The sequence below is a fragment of the Fusarium poae genome, chromosome 3, assembly GCF_019609905.1.
Source record: "Fusarium poae strain DAOMC 252244 chromosome 3, whole genome shotgun sequence".
Lineage (NCBI taxonomy): Eukaryota > Fungi > Ascomycota > Sordariomycetes > Hypocreales > Nectriaceae > Fusarium > Fusarium poae.
This window is the reverse complement of record NC_058401.1, coordinates 4877157-4894208: the sequence shown is the minus strand read 5'-3', so window position 1 is coordinate 4894208 and position 17052 is coordinate 4877157. Positions and strand designations below refer to the sequence as shown.

Genomic DNA, 17052 nt, shown 5'->3' with positions numbered 1-17052 from the left:
GTTTGGGTTGCTTTAGACGAAGCGGATCCCACATCCAGGATCAGATCCAGTCGTCATAAGTTTGTTTACCAGTTGGTGATGGGCAAGATGTGGCAATGGTTGGTTACTTTCAAGTCAAACAAAAGCCAAGGTTTTAAAAGAAATAGCCTGAACCATGCCTTGTTAGTTAATCAAGGAGCTTTCCGTTGGTTTGAGATATCATCAGTCCTGGCCCATGCTCTATATGATCTGACAAGCAATAACCAACATTGAGGCTCAGGCCAAGACGGGAGGAACATATCCTGGTCCTGTCTGGCACCGTTGAGCCTCAACATTAGCCAGCGGGGAGCAGCTGTAGGCCCGGAGATATTACAACGAAATTACCCTAGAAGCTTTAGTAACCACAAAGAAAAGCTTGCAGTGGAGACGATGATCAAATTGTGTCGCGAGAGTGGAGTGACGGTCACCCACGTCGGAAGAGTTCCGCTCTGGAAGGCATCTGCCTGAGCAAATGAACGTAGGCAAAGGAAGCTATCCAGAGTCATGTTCAAACTGTGGATGGTCTCATTGGCTCACGGCATATGAAATGCCGTTTCCAGGTACCGTGTGTCTGGACCATCTCCGGGCGGGTCTTCCCCATGGGTGACCAACATTATTTTGCTTTTTTGCCCCAATCGCGGAGTCGAATGTGAGTTGAGTGAGGAGAAGCATAAATAGGATTAACTAAAAAAGAAGATGTTCATGAACCTTGACTAGTTCTGGGGTTGGACCAGCACCTCCGATGACGATAGCATTAGCGGTGCGCCATTATTCCCGGTGCTCATCACTTTGGTAGTTCTCGATAATGGTCATCATCCTCGGTATCGCTTGAATGGAAGTTCGGTTGTGTTTGGTAAGAGTACCGAATAACTTGGAAATACTACTTAGCCAATTCAAAGACGGAAATGTCGGCAAGGATCGTTTCTTTCTGTAGGTAGACTGATATTGTTGTGCAAATCGATTTTTTTTGCTTTGACTTTAATTGATAGATTTACCCGGTAGCGATTGGTACTGCAAGAAACAGGGGTTACTCGGCAAGTCGGCAGATCGAAGCAGGGATGTTTTTGGCAGGACTGTCTCACCGAGGTGAACTGTTCGGTGAAGGAACACTCGAGTCTCGTGACCGTGGCTGCTGTGGCTGATGAGATCTCCGTTCTCGGCCGGGGTTTTAGATAATCCCTGCCATGCATTCTGCAGCTGAGCTCCGGTATTAAGAGAGGATATGCGGCCATGATGCGCATCCTCATTCGCTGCGCGTGATACGCCTCTCAAACATCTGCCGCTTCTACTATCAATTCCTGCTCTAACATGCTCAACCCTTGATACCTAAAATCCTCAAGCTCGCGGCGCTGAACATGTTTTCAATGCCTCTGAGCTTGCGCCAACTATAGCTATCGTCATGCCGCTTCACAAAACTGCCGTCCTTTTCAGCTCCTGTCATGCTGTCCCCGCTGTCTCGAGTCTCCCATCTCTATTGTCTATAACGTCATCTAGAGGGGTACGAGCTAGCTATGCTCCCGCAACGACTTGCTCGATAGATCGACACAGGCGATATGCCACAGTAAATAGCGACCAGCGAGGTAGCTTCAGCCATAATGAGGTCTCCCAATGGCCCAAGAATAGTTATCCTTCTCCCTACGAGATCTTCTCCATGAAGAGTGATGCCCCATATACCAAGCACCGATTCTACCAGCTCGTCAAAGTCTACCACCCCGATAGACACAGTCATACTCCCGATATTGATAACATCCCCCATGCCATTCGCTTAGAACGCTATCGTCTCATCGTTGCTGCCAATGACCTCCTCAGCGACCCCTCAAAGCGCCATCTCTATGATGCCCACGGTCTAGGCTGGACTGGTGGTAAGCCCCAGACACTCAACGAAACTGTCCGTAACGCCGATCGTGCCTGGCGCCACAAGGCTGGATCTGCTGCGAATAATGCTACCTGGGAAGACTGGGAGCGTTGGTACGATGCTCGCGACGGCAGGGTTAGGGACTCTATGTACATGTCCAATGGTCTTTTTGCCACCCTGGTTGTTGTCATGTGTATGATAGGCGCCTTTGCTCAAATGAGTAGAGCAGAACAATACGGCGCCGATCTCGTGGAAATGAAAGCACAGTCGAATCTTGCTATCGGGCAGCAGGTCGCTCGTCGAAACACGATTGCTGCGGGCAGGTCAAAGGATGAGAGAGTTGACATGTTCTTGAAGGACAGAGAAAACTTGAATTATGCCTTTCAACCTGGAAAGTATGACAACGAAGTGTTGGCAAGCCATACTCATGGCCATGGACATAACGGAAGGTCAGAATAATCATGGGATTCTGGTGGACAGGGCAACATGGGGTTGGTGAGAATATACCTTGATTTGCTGCGATCCTTTTTTCTTTATTGAAAAACATTACCGTGTTTCAGCACGTAAGGAGTTTGGAGTTTCATGGCATTGATCATTGGTTCCCCATATTTGTTGAGAATTTGGGCAGATACGGACATGGAGCCCTGCTACGGGCATGCGGTGTTTATGATAGCTGATATGGGTATCCCTCGAAGTCTAATGCGAAATCGATAGATGCAAGTGTTTATGATAGCATATATGATTGTCGCATCGATTGAATAAAAGCATATAGTTACATGCGAAAATGCTGCCTGCCCAATACTCGTGATGCTTGCTACGTTGAGGTATTTGATAGACCTGTGATCTGTTTTGGAGCCTATTGTAGCGATTTAAGGCTAACTACATAATGTATTGGGATCATTTTCCACCATGTAACCGACTCCCTCCTGAGTGAGCTTTCACGAGTTTCACTACCCACCTCCACCCTCTATCGTGGGCTGTAGCACAGGATCCCATCGTCTCACCCTCATTTAGAAACACCGAAATTAGGCCAACCCATATCTAGCAGGAAGCCGACCTGATGATGGCCATCATACAAAGTCCCATCAAAGTCCCCTCCTTGGACTCTCCTCTTGTTCTCCGCCGGGGTCGGTCCTAGACGATAACGGACTGAACCTCGAAGTCAAAGTCATTGGGCCTACGATAAAACCATGGGCACGAGATGGTTCGGCTCGAGGTATTGGTGAGGTAGGCGATACACCATCATCCCCATTACCAAGACTCGCCGAAAGCTTTGAGCCCTGGAGTTCCGCGATGCGCCCGCCAGTAACAGTATAAACACGCGGCTTCTGCCACGTACGAGTAAAGCTCTTCACCTCTGCCACAGCGGGTTGGGGCGTTGGCGAACGTACACGATCACCGTAACTGACCCACGAACCTTCCATGTTGGACGTTTGGTCGCCCTGAGAGCTCAACTCTGCGACAGGCGGAGGTGTTGGTAATGGTGAACTTGGAGGCGAAGGGTTAAAGGTTGGAGTTTGCGGGGGAGTGACTCGATGAACCATTGGGCTTCTGCGCCTCTTATAGACAAAGAACCATACTGCTAATGCTATAGCAGCTAAGCAAACGACAACACCGAGAACAACCGCGGCGATATCCCCGTCCGACCAACCCCGAGAGTCGTGGAATGTTGCTATAAGAGGACTAGGACTTTGAACATTAGTAGGACTGGCCGTGGAATAGGTCGCCTCGTTTTTAGTAGTAGTATTTGGAGTTGCTACAATCCTCGTTCGTCGGCTTGAAGGAGTAGCAGTTGACGCACTATCTTCGCTTGTTCTTGTATATGGATTCATCGTCTCCCACACCGTTTCTGTTTTTATACGACCATCATTATTCTCTCGATCGTTCGGGTTTGTTGTCTTAAATATTGAGCCATGACTGGTTATCATTGTTCGTGAGACGTCGTTTCTGTCCTTTTCAGGAGGAAACCCAATGTGAGTTGGGAAAGCAGTAGCCATTAGTTTGGCAATTTTCGAGATGTTTATCCCAGATGCAATAGAGCTTGCTGTTAAAAAAAAACTTTAGCTTGGGGTACTTGGAAAGAGAAGCAATTCTTTATTCAAGACATGTGCCATGACCATTTATCAATCGATCCATGTTTGCTACCTTGTGCCTCAGCGCGCAAGAAAACCCACTGGCTGGTCACACCAGTGATGCTCGGCAAAAGCCTCATTGTTGGACGGGCCAACTATCTTTAGCTGTGGAATGCGCCAGCGTGAGTTAACAGTTCGGTGACACGGTGTCGCTATGCGGATGCTTCAGGTGACGGGAGAAGGGCTGTGCTATAAGTGACTGTAACATTCCCGCTTGCCAGTGAAGTGAATCACGTCCTCCGTAAAATATCAACCTTTGCTCTCATAACACGCTCAGCATTCGCAGGAACAATACGTTCGGTAGGTCCAAGACGCATCATTTTGCCCACAAGGAACATGAGTTTGCCTTGAGGAAATTGTTCAGAGTTAGCAAACTCCTGCAAGATTTTATCCTCGCCTTCCATGGCCTCATCAGCCAGTTGCTCGTATTCCTCCATTGCGATCTCTTTGAACCACAAGTCGTTATCCTCAATAGCTTGGGTGACCCCTCCCTCAATTTCCTTGAGGTAAATGGCGAACAAGAGCTCCTTGGCCACCTTGCCTGTGATCTGCTTGCGGATCAGGTGATATAGAAGTTGCGAGAGATCAGAATCAGGGACCTGTTCACAGTCACCCTCTGGCGTGAATGTGAGGTCTCGGGCTGCGAGCGGGCCAGCCTTGTATGTGGTAAGCCGACCCAACTCATGAATGATCCAATTACCGACCACGGCAGAATAACTCTTGAACTCTGGAATCTCGGCTTCACTGAGGTCTTCCGCAAGTTTCCCTTGGATTGAGTAGAGTACCTTGTAGTAGTACTGCACACGCGAGCCATTTTCGAGGTTGATCAGTGACAGTGCATCCTTGGCTGTGAGTCCAAATCGAGCGATCAGGGTGTCCAGTTCCGAATCAGGTGTGACAGCCAATGACTGTCGCAAGTGGCCAACAAGGTCGTCTCCAATAACTAGAGGCGCAATATCAGGGTCAGGCATATATCGATAATCGACTTCACCCTCTTTTCCACGAAGGCGTCGGGTTTCTGTAGATCCGATAGACCAACCGCGAGTCTCACTTGGGATAGATCGGCCAGCGTCCAATTCACGAATTTGTCGGTCACGCTCAGCAATGATGGCGTCTTCAACTGCCTTGATAGTGCTCAGGTTCTTGATTTCGGTTCTCGTACCAAGTGATGGGTTGGATCCATCAGTTCTGCGAACAGAAACGTTGACATCGGCTCGTAGACCACCTGTCTCCATGCCCGATACACAAGCATCGACTGTGTTCATCAGCATCTGAATCTTTCGCACAAGAACAGCGGCAGTACGAGGGTGATGGATTTCAGGCTCGGTGATGATTTCAATCAGAGGCACGCCAACACGGTTAAAGTCGAGCCACTGTACTTTGCCAGTCTGAGCTAGCGTCTTTGCCGTATCCTGTTCGAGTTGAACCTGCTTGATCCCGATAGTCACACTTTCACCATCTTGAGGGGAAATCCCGTCGCGGGCAAGAAGAGTGATATGGCCGTTTTTAGCAAAAGGCTCATAGTACTGAGTGATCTGATATCCGGAAGGCTGATCCCACCAGAAGTAATGCTTGCGATCAAATCGACTGACTTGCTGGACTTCGCAATTCAGGGCGAGAGCTGCACGCAAGGCAGGAATAAGAGTCTCTTTTTGGAAAAGAGGCTGGCTGCCAGGCATGGCAACGTCAAAAAGGGCGACATGGCTGTTTGGCTCGTCGTTGAAGGAAGTGATAGCCGGTGAAAATAGCTTATGGGCGGTGTTTAGCTGAGCGTGGATTTCGATGCCAACGGTTAGCTCCCAACCATCAACTGTTTGAGAATCGCCCTTTGTCTTCTTCGTGCCCTGCTTCTTTGCCTTCTTTGCCTCGTCCTTCAGTTGCTTACGCAGAGGAACTGGCTGTACGGGAGGTGGCGTGACAGCTCCAGGCGAGACGTGAAAATGTCTGGTTGTGCGAGCGATAGATGCAGCAGCTGAATTAATTGCAATGTGTCTGTACATATGGCGTGCACTGATACAGCCTTGCCGGGGTATTTGAGCTTTTAGCAAGTACTTGCTGAGGATCGAGGTTGGTATACGTGACATGATGATGCGAAGGCTCAATGCTTTATTCAGGTGTGGAGAATATGATGATTATGACAGCTCAATTTGAAAATGATGAGCTTGATCTCTGTTGTATGACACGACAGGTAGTAGGTATGTGCATAGAACTCTGGTGGTGTGGTAGATCATGAGGGTTGCAGTAGTAATGCGATGCGTTATGACCTGGCAACACAATTGAGGCTGATTATATGCTCATCATTGTAATAAGGCAAAGCTTTGTTGTTAACTTGATTCCAGTCAAGTCAATTTGGTCTTTGTAGAGTCTCGAATCTTTCCTGTACTCGTTTTCGTAGCTTAGTACCTACTAAGGTAGGTCTGGTGGGGCTACGACGATATTTGGTGGTGATGATGGTCCTGGAATACGCGTATCACGTGCCTTGACAGGAGCCCTTTTCTTTTGATGTTATATCTTTATCAAGTTATTTATTTATTTATGGTTTCTCCCTTGTCTAATCATTCCCTCTATAAAAGAATACTAGCTGACAAATTCTCTGTCTATTATAGGATTATTCTTGAAAGCTTTCTAAATAAAGTACGAGATACCTCTGGTCCGAGTTCGGGTTCAATTCTCTTGTGTTTGGCATTGTATTACTTTGGTAGGTATTTATTACATGCTTGAATGACATGACATGATTGAGCTCACCAACAACATCCAAGCTCCTTTCAATCTCACATGCAATGCGAGCCTTGAGTTGTCGCTGATACTACCCACGCTCCTTTCTTCCTTCACTCCCCCACCACCTTCACTCTCTCTACCCCAATGAGTTCAAGTGCTCAGACGGGTTCTGCGGCTCAGCTGTTGGCGCTATTGTTTCTTGAAACAAGGCAATCATGCGGACTATTCGATTATGAACGATAAGTCATTTACATCGCCATCGTCTTCTCGGTGTTCTTCTTCAACAACACCATGCCTTTTTCATATAAGAGTTTCAAAAAGTCTTGATCTCTCCATAATACATTTGCGCTTCACGACCCCCGCAACCCTTCATAATTTATACCCAGTCAAGGCTATCGGGATCTTTCTTTGTCTTACGTGGATTTCCAAGTTGTCACGTCAGATCTTACCCCTTCCTTAAGCTTGACATATTTGCGGTTGCTCACGGAATCCAACATCGGCTCCCGGTGTTACGGTACAGCAAAACACTCTATTCGGCATATCTTAGCCACAGTGAGCTACCGTTGCGGCCGAGATACTTAATATGCATCATTACTGAGAACCTGGCGAACACCAAGCTTACACTCGGCAATATATACTCAACCATACGGGTGTATAGTTGAACACTATCGTACAAGGCTTCGTTGATAAACTCACTGCCGCCGTCAATCGCTTGAGAATCGACAGTTTTAAAAATCTATGATCCAAGAAAGCTATATATCCACAAGTAAGAAGCCTGAAACCAAAAGGGCATTTCATTTCCTTTGCGCAAATTCAAAATGAACGACAAAGCGCAGGCTCGAAACAGGCCCTCTTGGTCTTCAGCCGAGGGCCCGTCGTTACAAAAGGCTTTATCTCACCAGTCCACTGTTGAAGACTGCGAAGAAAGTGCCAGCCAGTCACCGAGTGAGGGCGGAACTCAGCGTTTAACACCGACCAGCTCGTCATCCAAGACGGATTACACCCCCTCCAACGTCCAACGTACCGTTACGCAGCTTACATCCAGTGATGATACGGCTACCTCCAAGCCCGCCGGCAGTAGGAGCAAAAATTTGAGAGAAACCAGAAACTCTAGAAGCAAAGGGGCACATCGGCCTGCCAGCATGTCATTCTCCGGACCCGACCCGAACTCTGTGGCCCATGAAGCGTTCCAGTCTTCCCCAGAAGCGGGCTATTTCAAGAGTCCACTCAACGGTCGCCAGATACCGGCGTCTGGATATGCACCTTCAGCTGTCGCTGTCGCCAATTATCCTCAGTCTCCTATCAGTCCTTTAGCTTACCCTGCTTGGGGGTCAGCGCATACTCCCGCTGGCTACCCTCCACCCCAAGAGCCCTTCACGCCGCAACAGCAGGGCGTGCCGCATATAGACCATCATTACCCTTCTATGGTTGCCTTCTCAAATCAGAGAGCTTTGGCATTGGAGCCTGCCTACCATAACCAGAATCCCCCATACGATACAGCATACTCTGAAACACAAGAGGATATGGCTGCGCAGAACGAGAATCTACCAATTGAGGCTCTCGACGGATACGCAGAGATAGCAGCCAGACTATCAGGCCAATGCGATCCACGACTAAGGCCACTGTACCGGAAATTCGATTGGCTTAACCACCGAGCCCTCCTATCTTTACAGGACCAACTTGGAGCGTATGAAGAAGACCTTATACGGCTGGACTCCATCACTACACGGCATGGTGGACACATGGCCGTCTCCGGGCGAGAAGAGCGGGCTTCCAACCATGATATTCATCGGAGTAGACATCGACTAATGGACAAGATCGAGAGCGTTCTCCGCCGATATAGTAAGTCCAACTCAAGCCCAACACACATGTTTATCTAATTGCCCTAGGGAACTTGGTTGTCTCTCTTGAAGAAATGCAGAAGCTGCCAACACCGGCAAACAATGATGTTCAAGCCTACAGAACATATCTCGAAAGTCGGCAGGTCCTAGTCGAGGATGAAACTCGGTTCCTGAGGGCATCAGATCTTGTTGCCTTGTCACAAGGACCAAGAACGAAGACCCTCGGAGGTGATCAATCGGCGCCTGCCCCGCTTGTGCCTCTACGGACGCTAATCAGCGCATTCTCTATGAGCGGACTTTGCCTCGCAGTGCTTTTGATGGTTCTCCCTGATATCATCACTCGCCTAGTCATGGTGTTATGCTATCTCGTTCTTATAGCAACTGTGCTTTCTACCACTGGGCATTTGCGCCGGTTGAGACAACTATTCGAGGGATGAACGAATGAGATTTATGATTTGGTGATATTTTTGGGGTTCTTGTATATCCTGTTTGTCTGTCGTTGGCGGTTCTATGGAAAGCATGTCGAGTTGATTGCACGGCATACATGCCGCAGCATTGGGAATGGCACACATGATATCTAATACGGTCGCTTCTTTCAATAACATCGGGCGAATGGTTTAGTGGTATAATACTCCCTTAGCATAATTCGACCGAATAATCTGGGAGTGGTCCAGGGTTCGATTCCCTGTTCGTCCATTGTAGATGGTTAGAATCCATCAAATATCCATTTTTTGCAACTTTTGCCTTTTCTCTTACCCTGAAGCAGATCAACCTCATCAACTAGGAGCGCTTATGACATCAGCTGTCACTTTTGCTTTAGTCTATTGGTTTTTAACTTACACCATTTTTTATTTTATTTTTGCTTTCTATTTCCTCTTACTATCGAATCAGAATGACAGCATAAACCGGGACCTGTGGTGATGCATCATGTCTTTTCAAATCAAGTGGACATCAGCATCCGAGGTATTGCAAAAAGGGATTGCAAAATGCAACATATCATCGAATGTTATGTTCAGAAAACGTGCCAAAGCTAAGAAATCTTTTCTCAAATACTGATCACCAAAGTTCCACAAAATACTCAACACAAAGTGGTATCAAGAATACCCTTTGGGTGGCAGTCACTGTGTAGTGCTCTTGGAAAATCAATCAATTTTATTGGGCTTTTTGTATACCAGAATAAATCTTGAGGGGACGCAAAGGACCCTGAGACATACCGTTTTAATGAAAAATCAGCAGACTCGCTTAGACAATCCTCAAGCTCTGTCCCTTCATTAGTTCAGTCAGTTTGCCTGACTCTGCTCGGAGACGGTCTGTCCCTCATCGGGTATTCACTCTGAGGCACAGGCGAGTGACACGGCACAAATGCACTGCTCAGACACGTGTTGTAGAGACAAGAGCACGGCGTGTTCGACTGAGATTATTTGGAAATCCGGTGTACGCATCGTATTCATGCTGAGCGAGGAGACTCGCAGTGTTGCTCAACATAGATGCTGGGTCTGAAAGGTAGGGTAATAGGGTATGGGATACTGGTTGGGATGTGCAGATCAATCTATCTCTTACAGATATGGCCCATGTCGTGTAGTGTGCAGAAATGCGAGATGCCGCTGCGGTTGTAACGTGGTACAGGGCCCGCAGTATCGCACTTTCGAGGAGACAATTCAGTGGTAATTAGACATGGAGATGCAAGGATGCAGACCAAGGTGGAGGGTAGTCGAGATAGTCACTGTCGAAATGATTTAGAGTTGTATTGTTTCGGATACACATACTTCAAAGCAAGTAGTGTCTGCTTGTTATTGAGAGTGCCAGGGTGGTTGAATTGATCTTTGTGTTGAAGCACATGGAGCTGCATCAAGACCACCAACAAGCCGCAACAGCATTTAGATAAAAGAAATTAAAAAAAATTTAAGAGCAAGAAACAACGTAGGAGTCTATTAAGTATTACACCATCAAATCTACATATTCTCTTGGTATCTCTGTTGGACAGCTTGGCTACCCATCTCAGGGGCAAACACCAAAAATGGGACACCTCAACACGACGTTTGGTGCAACGAGGATCAGTATCACCAACCAACGGCTGTTGCCAGGTTCTTTTCTCTCCCTCTCACTAGTGAGTAAAATGTTTCCAATTCATCTCCATTGTTGTTGAACCGTTGCCCCTTGAAACCAAAAGTTCAATCAGTTTTTTCCCCAGTCACTGTCACTGACACTGCAAGACGACTGTCAGCAACCGACAAACTATTCACCGACTCTATGCTAGGTAGGCTATTGTTTACGTCTACCTGCCTGAGGTTGCCGGGCAGAAGTAGAAATAGAATCTTCCCGTCGTTTGATCTTTTTTTGCTATTTCTTTCCTTCTCTTCCTCACCCTTCTCTCCCATCTCTTCTTCCCCCCTACAACGATCGTGCATCTCTTCACAGTCCTGCATCATCACTTTGTATTCTACAACTACCTTCACTGCATCACCTTCAGATAAAAAATCTGTGAGTATTCTATACATTCTGATTTTAATTCCTCCTCTTTGCGAGAGCTTGTGATCAGTCGCCTGTGCTTCTGTTTCTTCACCTGCGCCCGCTTCACCACCACCACCACCACCACCAAAATCACACTCACCCGGCACTCGAGCACATCTCCCTCCTCTTTTCCTCTGACATCAAACTGCTTCATTTATTGCTAGTACCAAGAGCTGCTTGCTAACCTACCTAAAATAGATTTCCACTTTCGCGATGGCTGTCTACAAGCTCAAGGCTCTCGCCAGCATTCTGGCCCTCTGTGCCCCCATTGTTGCCGCCACCGGCACTCAGGGAGAGAGTGCCTTGTGCATGTGTTCGTGACCCATGATCGTCTTCAATCATCTTGTCTATACTAATATCTGTTTAGCTGCTCACACCGAGACCGAGACCCCCTACACTCACGAGTATGGCGCTGCCATTTCTGACGGTATGCCCCTCCTTCATTTTTCATTCACTTTATTGTATGTACTGACGGACCAGGCACTGTCATTCACTCCATGACCATCTGTTCTGTCATCCATGAGACCAAGTGTACCGACACCACCTCCGTAGGTGGTGAGTCCATGCAGCCTCCCCCTGCTGCCACCGATGTCCCCTCCGCTCCCGCTGGAGAACAGCCCTCGGCCCCCGCTGGAGGCGAGCAGACCACCTACCACGATCAGGGTGTCTCTTCTGGTACTGAGGGTGTCCCCGTTCCCTCTGTTCCTATTGTTTCGACCGCTGTCACCCCCCTGGCTTCTGGCGCCTCTGAGTCCAACTACGCCCCTCCTGCTGGCGTTACCGATTCCGCTGCCTCTGGTGAGCAGGGCTCTGTCCCAGCTGCCAACCCTTCTGGTGCGGTTCCTTCTGGGGCGGTACCTTCTGAGGGCGGTGAGGTTATTCCTCTGCCTTCTCTCATCAGCACCACCGATGTGTCTGGTAACCCAACTATCCTCACCACTCTCTACAGCGAGCCCTCTGCCGCTGTCAGTGACACTGCCACTGCCACTGCCACTATCACTGACTCCGAGACGGACTACGATACGGCCGTCTCTGGAACTGCCACTGGCACTGACGCCGAGGAGACCGAGGATATCACTCCTACTGGCACTCCCACCGTCACTGCCTCTGCAGCTGCGAAGCATCTCACTCCTGGTGCTATCCTTGGCTTCGTTGGTATCCTTTTCGTTGCCATCTTTTAAACAGCCTCTAGATCATGATTTCCATGCATCTGTCACACTGACTTATACTCGAGCATTTCTTCCGGAACTGGAGAGAAGGAAACAGTGTTGGATGCCTTGACATGGTATATCACTAAACGATCGTTGGTTTGAGCTTGAGGAAGTAGTAGATTGATGGTACAGGATGGTCATTTTGGCATTTCCAAACCGAGTGGAGGATCGTAATACGAATTGTACCTAGGTGCTTTGAAAAGAACTCGCCTTTCACCTGTGAACTGTCTGTCTTTATTCATTCTCTGTACTGGATACCTATATGCGCCGTGAAAATCTCCAGACTAATGTGCTATGTATGTATAAAATGACCGTCTCTTTATACGCCGTCAAGTGCATGACGCCTTAACTAGAAATCTCATATCCTCATTCTTTAACGTGACACACAGGACAGCCCCCCCTCATCTTGTCTTTCAACAAACGTGCTCTCATCACCTTCATATGCACAGAGTACCGACTTCCTTCTTCAGATCCATTGCCAAGATCAACATCAATCTTTTTGTTCCCGTGCAGCATCTCTAACAGATGGCTGACATGGAACACATGCCCACAGGCATATCCTACCAGCGTCTCCATCTCGTACTCGGTGAAAGGCTCGTGGCACCTTGCGCAATGCCCCGGTTTTGGCACCCGGTGGTCATGCTTTGTAGACGGGTGAGAAGCGTTCCGCTCAGGGTTCTCAGGATCCGTGGGGATATCCTTGACTTCAACGTCCACGTGTTCTTGATCCTGCATAACTACTTCAAACTTGATGCCTTTGCGTTGGCCAGCTCGGAGCTCGGTCTGGGCCGTGGCCACCTCGCTGCGAAGAACTCGGGCAACCCCCGAGCTAATGCTATATTGGATCTCATGTTCCTTCATCATATGCGTAAGCCCTTCCCTGAGACCCTCGATCTCGAGCCCTTCGGGAATTCGTTTCACCACAGTGATTGGGTTAATGGCCGTTCCGACTTGCTCGAGGAGACCTCGAATGAAGCTGGGCTTGTCCATGCTGTATTTAAGGAGATCCTCCCATAGGTCCGGATCGTCTTGCTCCTTGGCAAACTCGATGGCCTTGTGAACATTCTTTAGGCGATCAATGATGAGATAAAGAGCGCGCTTCATTTGACCGGTCTTGGAGTATAGAAACACAAGCTCATCGTAGTATGAGAAACTCTCACATTCTTGAACAGCCTGACTGGAGTTAGCGCATAGATCATAGTTTCGGTTTCGCCCTCAACCTACCTTTTCAAACGTGTATGAGACTGAGGTTTTCAGGTACTGCATTAGCAACGACCGATCAAAGGTCGCAAAGAGGTGGACCGCTAAATCCGCAAAGTTGTCCACCAACGATTGACTGTCCATAACAAGTCGGTCTACGTTCTCTCCTCCGTGCTCCTGAATACCTTCGCCTCGCCATAGGCCTCTGAAGTAGAAGTATATGTATAGATTGAGCTTCTGGGCGAGAAGCTGCTCGACAACAACGTCGGGACGTAGAAGGCCATGCTGAGCTTCGTCAACGAGCAGAATGATGGCTTCGGATGTTGCTTGTTCGAGTTCCTCTGCTGTCATCTGCTCAATTTTACCAGGCGGGACTCGAAGACCAATAAAGCTGGGAATATCGTCCTCGACGGCTTCGGCGAGATGATTGTCCCTAATCAATCTAAAGGCCGAGTCTGCGTCATGAAGTTTAATATAGCATTTGAGAGCCTCACGATATCTTCCACTGGCCTCATGTAACCTCGCCAAGCTCTCCATCACAATTCTCCAGTCCCGCCCCTTTTCTCCATCGTCAACACTGTCTTCACGTACGTCTCGGTAATTGAGCTGGTTCTCCAGGGCCGTCGTGATAGTCTTGACATCGAAAAGTTCAGGTGACCAACGATCCAAAAGTTCTCTGAATCTCGGTTTGTCGTTCTGAATGTAATGACCTAGCACGACTTCGTATATGGTTGAAGGAAGTGGAGGGTGCATGGGCTTTGTGGGGATATAATTTGTGATTGCATCAAATTTCTTGGCGCCGGCAAACGTCCAAACCCATTTCTCCCATCTGTCTGGCGTCTTGAGCACTCGCCCACAGACCTTGCCCGCAGACGCCCAATCGTTCTCTTCGATGAGTTCTTGAATCCAGAGCTCTCCGATGCGCCGCTTTTCTTTCTCGGCTGACGAATAGAAGTCTCTTAGCTGCGAATCTATGACAGACTCGTCATCGTTAAACTCATCACTAGCCTCTTGGTTTAGTGTTGGTGTAGGGGGAGTGTTGTCGTTGGTTCTCTCGTTAGCTGGAGCCATGATCTCCGGGTGTTCATCGAGCAACTCCCACGCACGCTGGTACTGTTGACGCTCCAAGAGCCATCCTAAATGATCACTCAAATCTCGTCTGGTTGCAAGGATGCAGTCATACGGACTATGTATGAAGATCTTTACGCCAGGCTTCACAAGACCTGAATGAACAGTTGGTGACAGGCCTCTGTTCATCCCGGGCCGAATTGTTCCTGCTGTACTTCCTCTGATGCTGGAATCATCGCCGCTGCCACGGCTCCGGATACTTGCCCCGGAGCTGAAGAGAGACCGAGGATTGATGGCAGCATTCCACATATCCGTGCCAATTCCAGCTATCGCCTCCAGAGCACCCCGAGAAGAAGCAATCGCGGATGCGGCGTTGCGTGCAGGCAAAACTCCCAAATGGTAGTCACCTGACGATAACCTCTCGTAACGACTGACGCTCAAACTGTCCTTGTCTGCTTCTGCTTGAGAGTTGAGATCAATAAGACGTAGTTCTGGCGGTTGGTTGTTTTGTCGGCGGTGAATACCACCAGATGGTTGGCTTCCGGAAGAAGAGTTGGATTTGTGCTTTTTATCTGGTGGTTTTGAGAAGGAAACAGGATTATCGTCTTCATCGTCATCTTCAGGTAGACAGTATGCGAGAACCAACAAAAGGTTTTGGGTATATAACGAAATGCCAGAAATAATGCAATCCATGCGAAGTCTGATTCATGTTAGCTTTTGTTCAGTATAGCGAGGTCAGACCAAACTTACATCTTGACAATCTCAGCACGTCCAATAGTCTTCTCTCCTGCATGCCGACCAACACCAACGCCTCCAGGATGGACGTGTATAATCCATATTGTACCGCCCCAGCCTACGAGTAATCGCTCGATGCCCTTCTTGCTTACCAGAGCATGTCCTTTCAGCTTTTCTGTAGCTGGGGAACTGCTCTTATCGGCAGTGCTCTGATCAGATTCATCCACTTCAACAGCCTGTTCGTCAATCCATTCGACACGACCTTTCCATACACTGGCCATGGTTTCCCATTCGTCTGTCTGTGGCCGGTCAATATGCCCAACTCGTTTCCATGCGTCTTCTGAATCCGTACTTTCGAGATGTAGCTTCGATCGCATGATTTTGATGCCATGCTCGTTTAACCAGACGACGTATTTCCCAGACAATGACCATTTGATGGTACTGATGGTTCCTTCTCCAGAGTGCAAGATAGTATCTTTGCCTGCATTGCCGCCAAGCCCCATACTGCCCAACCAGCCGGAAGCTGTGGCGGCTGCAGTTCCAGTCGTAGTTGAAGTACTGCGACCTGGTCCACCTCCTGCGGTAAGAATAAGCTGGCCAGCAAGACCTCCTGACAGATAGGTCCGATCTGTTTTGAATTCAGGGGATAGAGCTACCGTTTGTACAGGACGAGCGAAGTTCCGTAGTTGAACATCTTTCATATCAATCAAGTTCTGAACACAGACGTTGCCGTCTAATGAAGAAGTGGCAACATAGATGTCGTTTGATGGCGTTCGTGGGATTTGAGGTACTTCCCGAGGTCTCCTCGATGGTGCAGGGGATGAATCTGTTTGGCGACTGGACGATACGCTGGCATTGCTGTGAGCTGCATGCTTCGTTGCAGCCTCTGGCGTGTCGGTTGGGAGAGGAGGTGGATATGGCGATATCGATATAGATGTTACTGAAGCAGAGTGTGCGTGGTATACTCTCATGGACTGGAACATCGGGAGCTGGACGATGTGCTGGGCGAGAGTTAGCGGGAGGCAAGTGAGCGGTGTGCCCACTACTTACGATATTGCCATTATGCGTTCCAATGATCTGTTGCAGAGTCAGTGCAATGTTCGCTTCTGGTAGATGTAAAGCCTACCATCTTATCTCCAGCGACAAGGAACGCGCTAGTTGCGTCGCCGTTTCGATATACTCCATTAAGGTGTTGAGTTAGCCGAGCATACTTAAGTTTAGGTTCCTCGTCTTCGTCTTCATCGTCGTCGTCGTCGTCTTCGTCGTCTTCATCGTCTTCATCTTCATCTTCTTCCTCGTCATCATCATCGTCGTCGTCGTCTTCGTCGTCGTCCTCCTCCTCTCCGCCTTTATCCTGGTCTCCATCTTGGCTTGCTTTCCCGTCGTTGCTTCCCTGTGGTTTCGTATCTTTCGCAACAATATCCGCCTCCTTCCCCAGTGATTCAGCCTCGGAACTATGCGCGCCATCATCCGGGGCATCGTTGTTTGTTGGCGGAACCAGTTCGCTAGATGTAGATGCTGCCTCATGCTCAGGTTGTTGGGTTTCGAGATCACGCGCCGGGTCGTGGCTGAGTTCTGGTGACTGATCCGTCATTATACCGATGGCAATGGTATCATGCTGGGAAGTGAGAAGGACCAGAAATAGAGTGAGGGTACAGGATGCGAAGTTGAGTTGTCTGGGTTTGGTAAGGTAGCAGAGCGCCCAAACCAGAGCTATGACAGCTTCCACCGACACCTTGGTGCAATAGTAGGTGAATGTACCT

General features: G+C 48.6%; 6 protein-coding genes and 1 non-coding gene across 7 annotated transcripts; 4 read left to right on the top strand and 3 right to left on the bottom strand.

Moving 5' to 3' along the window:
* Window positions 1-1669: 1669 nt before the first annotated feature.
* Window positions 1670-2332, top strand: FPOAC1_009052 (uncharacterized protein; the record flags this gene model as incomplete). The annotated part of the gene is made up of 1 exon (XM_044853482.1): window positions 1670-2332. The coding sequence occupies one exon, from the start codon at window positions 1670-1672 to the stop codon at window positions 2330-2332; it is 663 nt and encodes a 220-aa protein (XP_044706152.1).
* A 626-nt stretch (window positions 2333-2958) lies between these two features.
* FPOAC1_009051 (uncharacterized protein) lies at window positions 2959-3870 on the bottom strand (the record flags this gene model as incomplete). The annotated part of the gene is made up of 1 exon (XM_044853481.1): window positions 2959-3870. The coding sequence occupies one exon, from the start codon at window positions 3868-3870 to the stop codon at window positions 2959-2961; it is 912 nt and encodes a 303-aa protein (XP_044706151.1).
* A 365-nt stretch (window positions 3871-4235) lies between these two features.
* On the bottom strand, window positions 4236-6089 carry FPOAC1_009050 (uncharacterized protein; the record flags this gene model as incomplete). The annotated part of the gene is made up of 1 exon (XM_044853480.1): window positions 4236-6089. The coding sequence occupies one exon, from the start codon at window positions 6087-6089 to the stop codon at window positions 4236-4238; it is 1854 nt and encodes a 617-aa protein (XP_044706150.1).
* Window positions 6090-7541: 1452 nt separating this feature from the next.
* On the top strand, window positions 7542-9001 carry FPOAC1_009049 (uncharacterized protein; the record flags this gene model as incomplete). Its single annotated transcript, XM_044853479.1, has 2 exons — window positions 7542-8565; window positions 8613-9001. The coding sequence occupies 2 exons, from the start codon at window positions 7542-7544 to the stop codon at window positions 8999-9001; spliced, it is 1413 nt and encodes a 470-aa protein (XP_044706149.1).
* Window positions 9002-9170: 169 nt separating this feature from the next.
* On the top strand, window positions 9171-9260 carry FPOAC1_009048. The gene has a single exon. It is a non-coding gene; the product is annotated as a tRNA-Ala (tRNA).
* A 2028-nt stretch (window positions 9261-11288) lies between these two features.
* Window positions 11289-12256, top strand: FPOAC1_009047 (uncharacterized protein; the record flags this gene model as incomplete). The annotated part of the gene is made up of 3 exons (XM_044853478.1): window positions 11289-11388; window positions 11443-11502; window positions 11556-12256. The coding sequence occupies 3 exons, from the start codon at window positions 11289-11291 to the stop codon at window positions 12254-12256; spliced, it is 861 nt and encodes a 286-aa protein (XP_044706148.1).
* Window positions 12257-12652: 396 nt separating this feature from the next.
* Window positions 12653-16883, bottom strand: FPOAC1_009046 (uncharacterized protein; the record flags this gene model as incomplete). The annotated part of the gene is made up of 5 exons (XM_044853477.1): window positions 12653-13459; window positions 13511-15254; window positions 15305-16290; window positions 16340-16366; window positions 16416-16883. The coding sequence occupies 5 exons, from the start codon at window positions 16881-16883 to the stop codon at window positions 12653-12655; spliced, it is 4032 nt and encodes a 1343-aa protein (XP_044706147.1).
* Window positions 16884-17052: the final 169 nt, after the last annotated feature.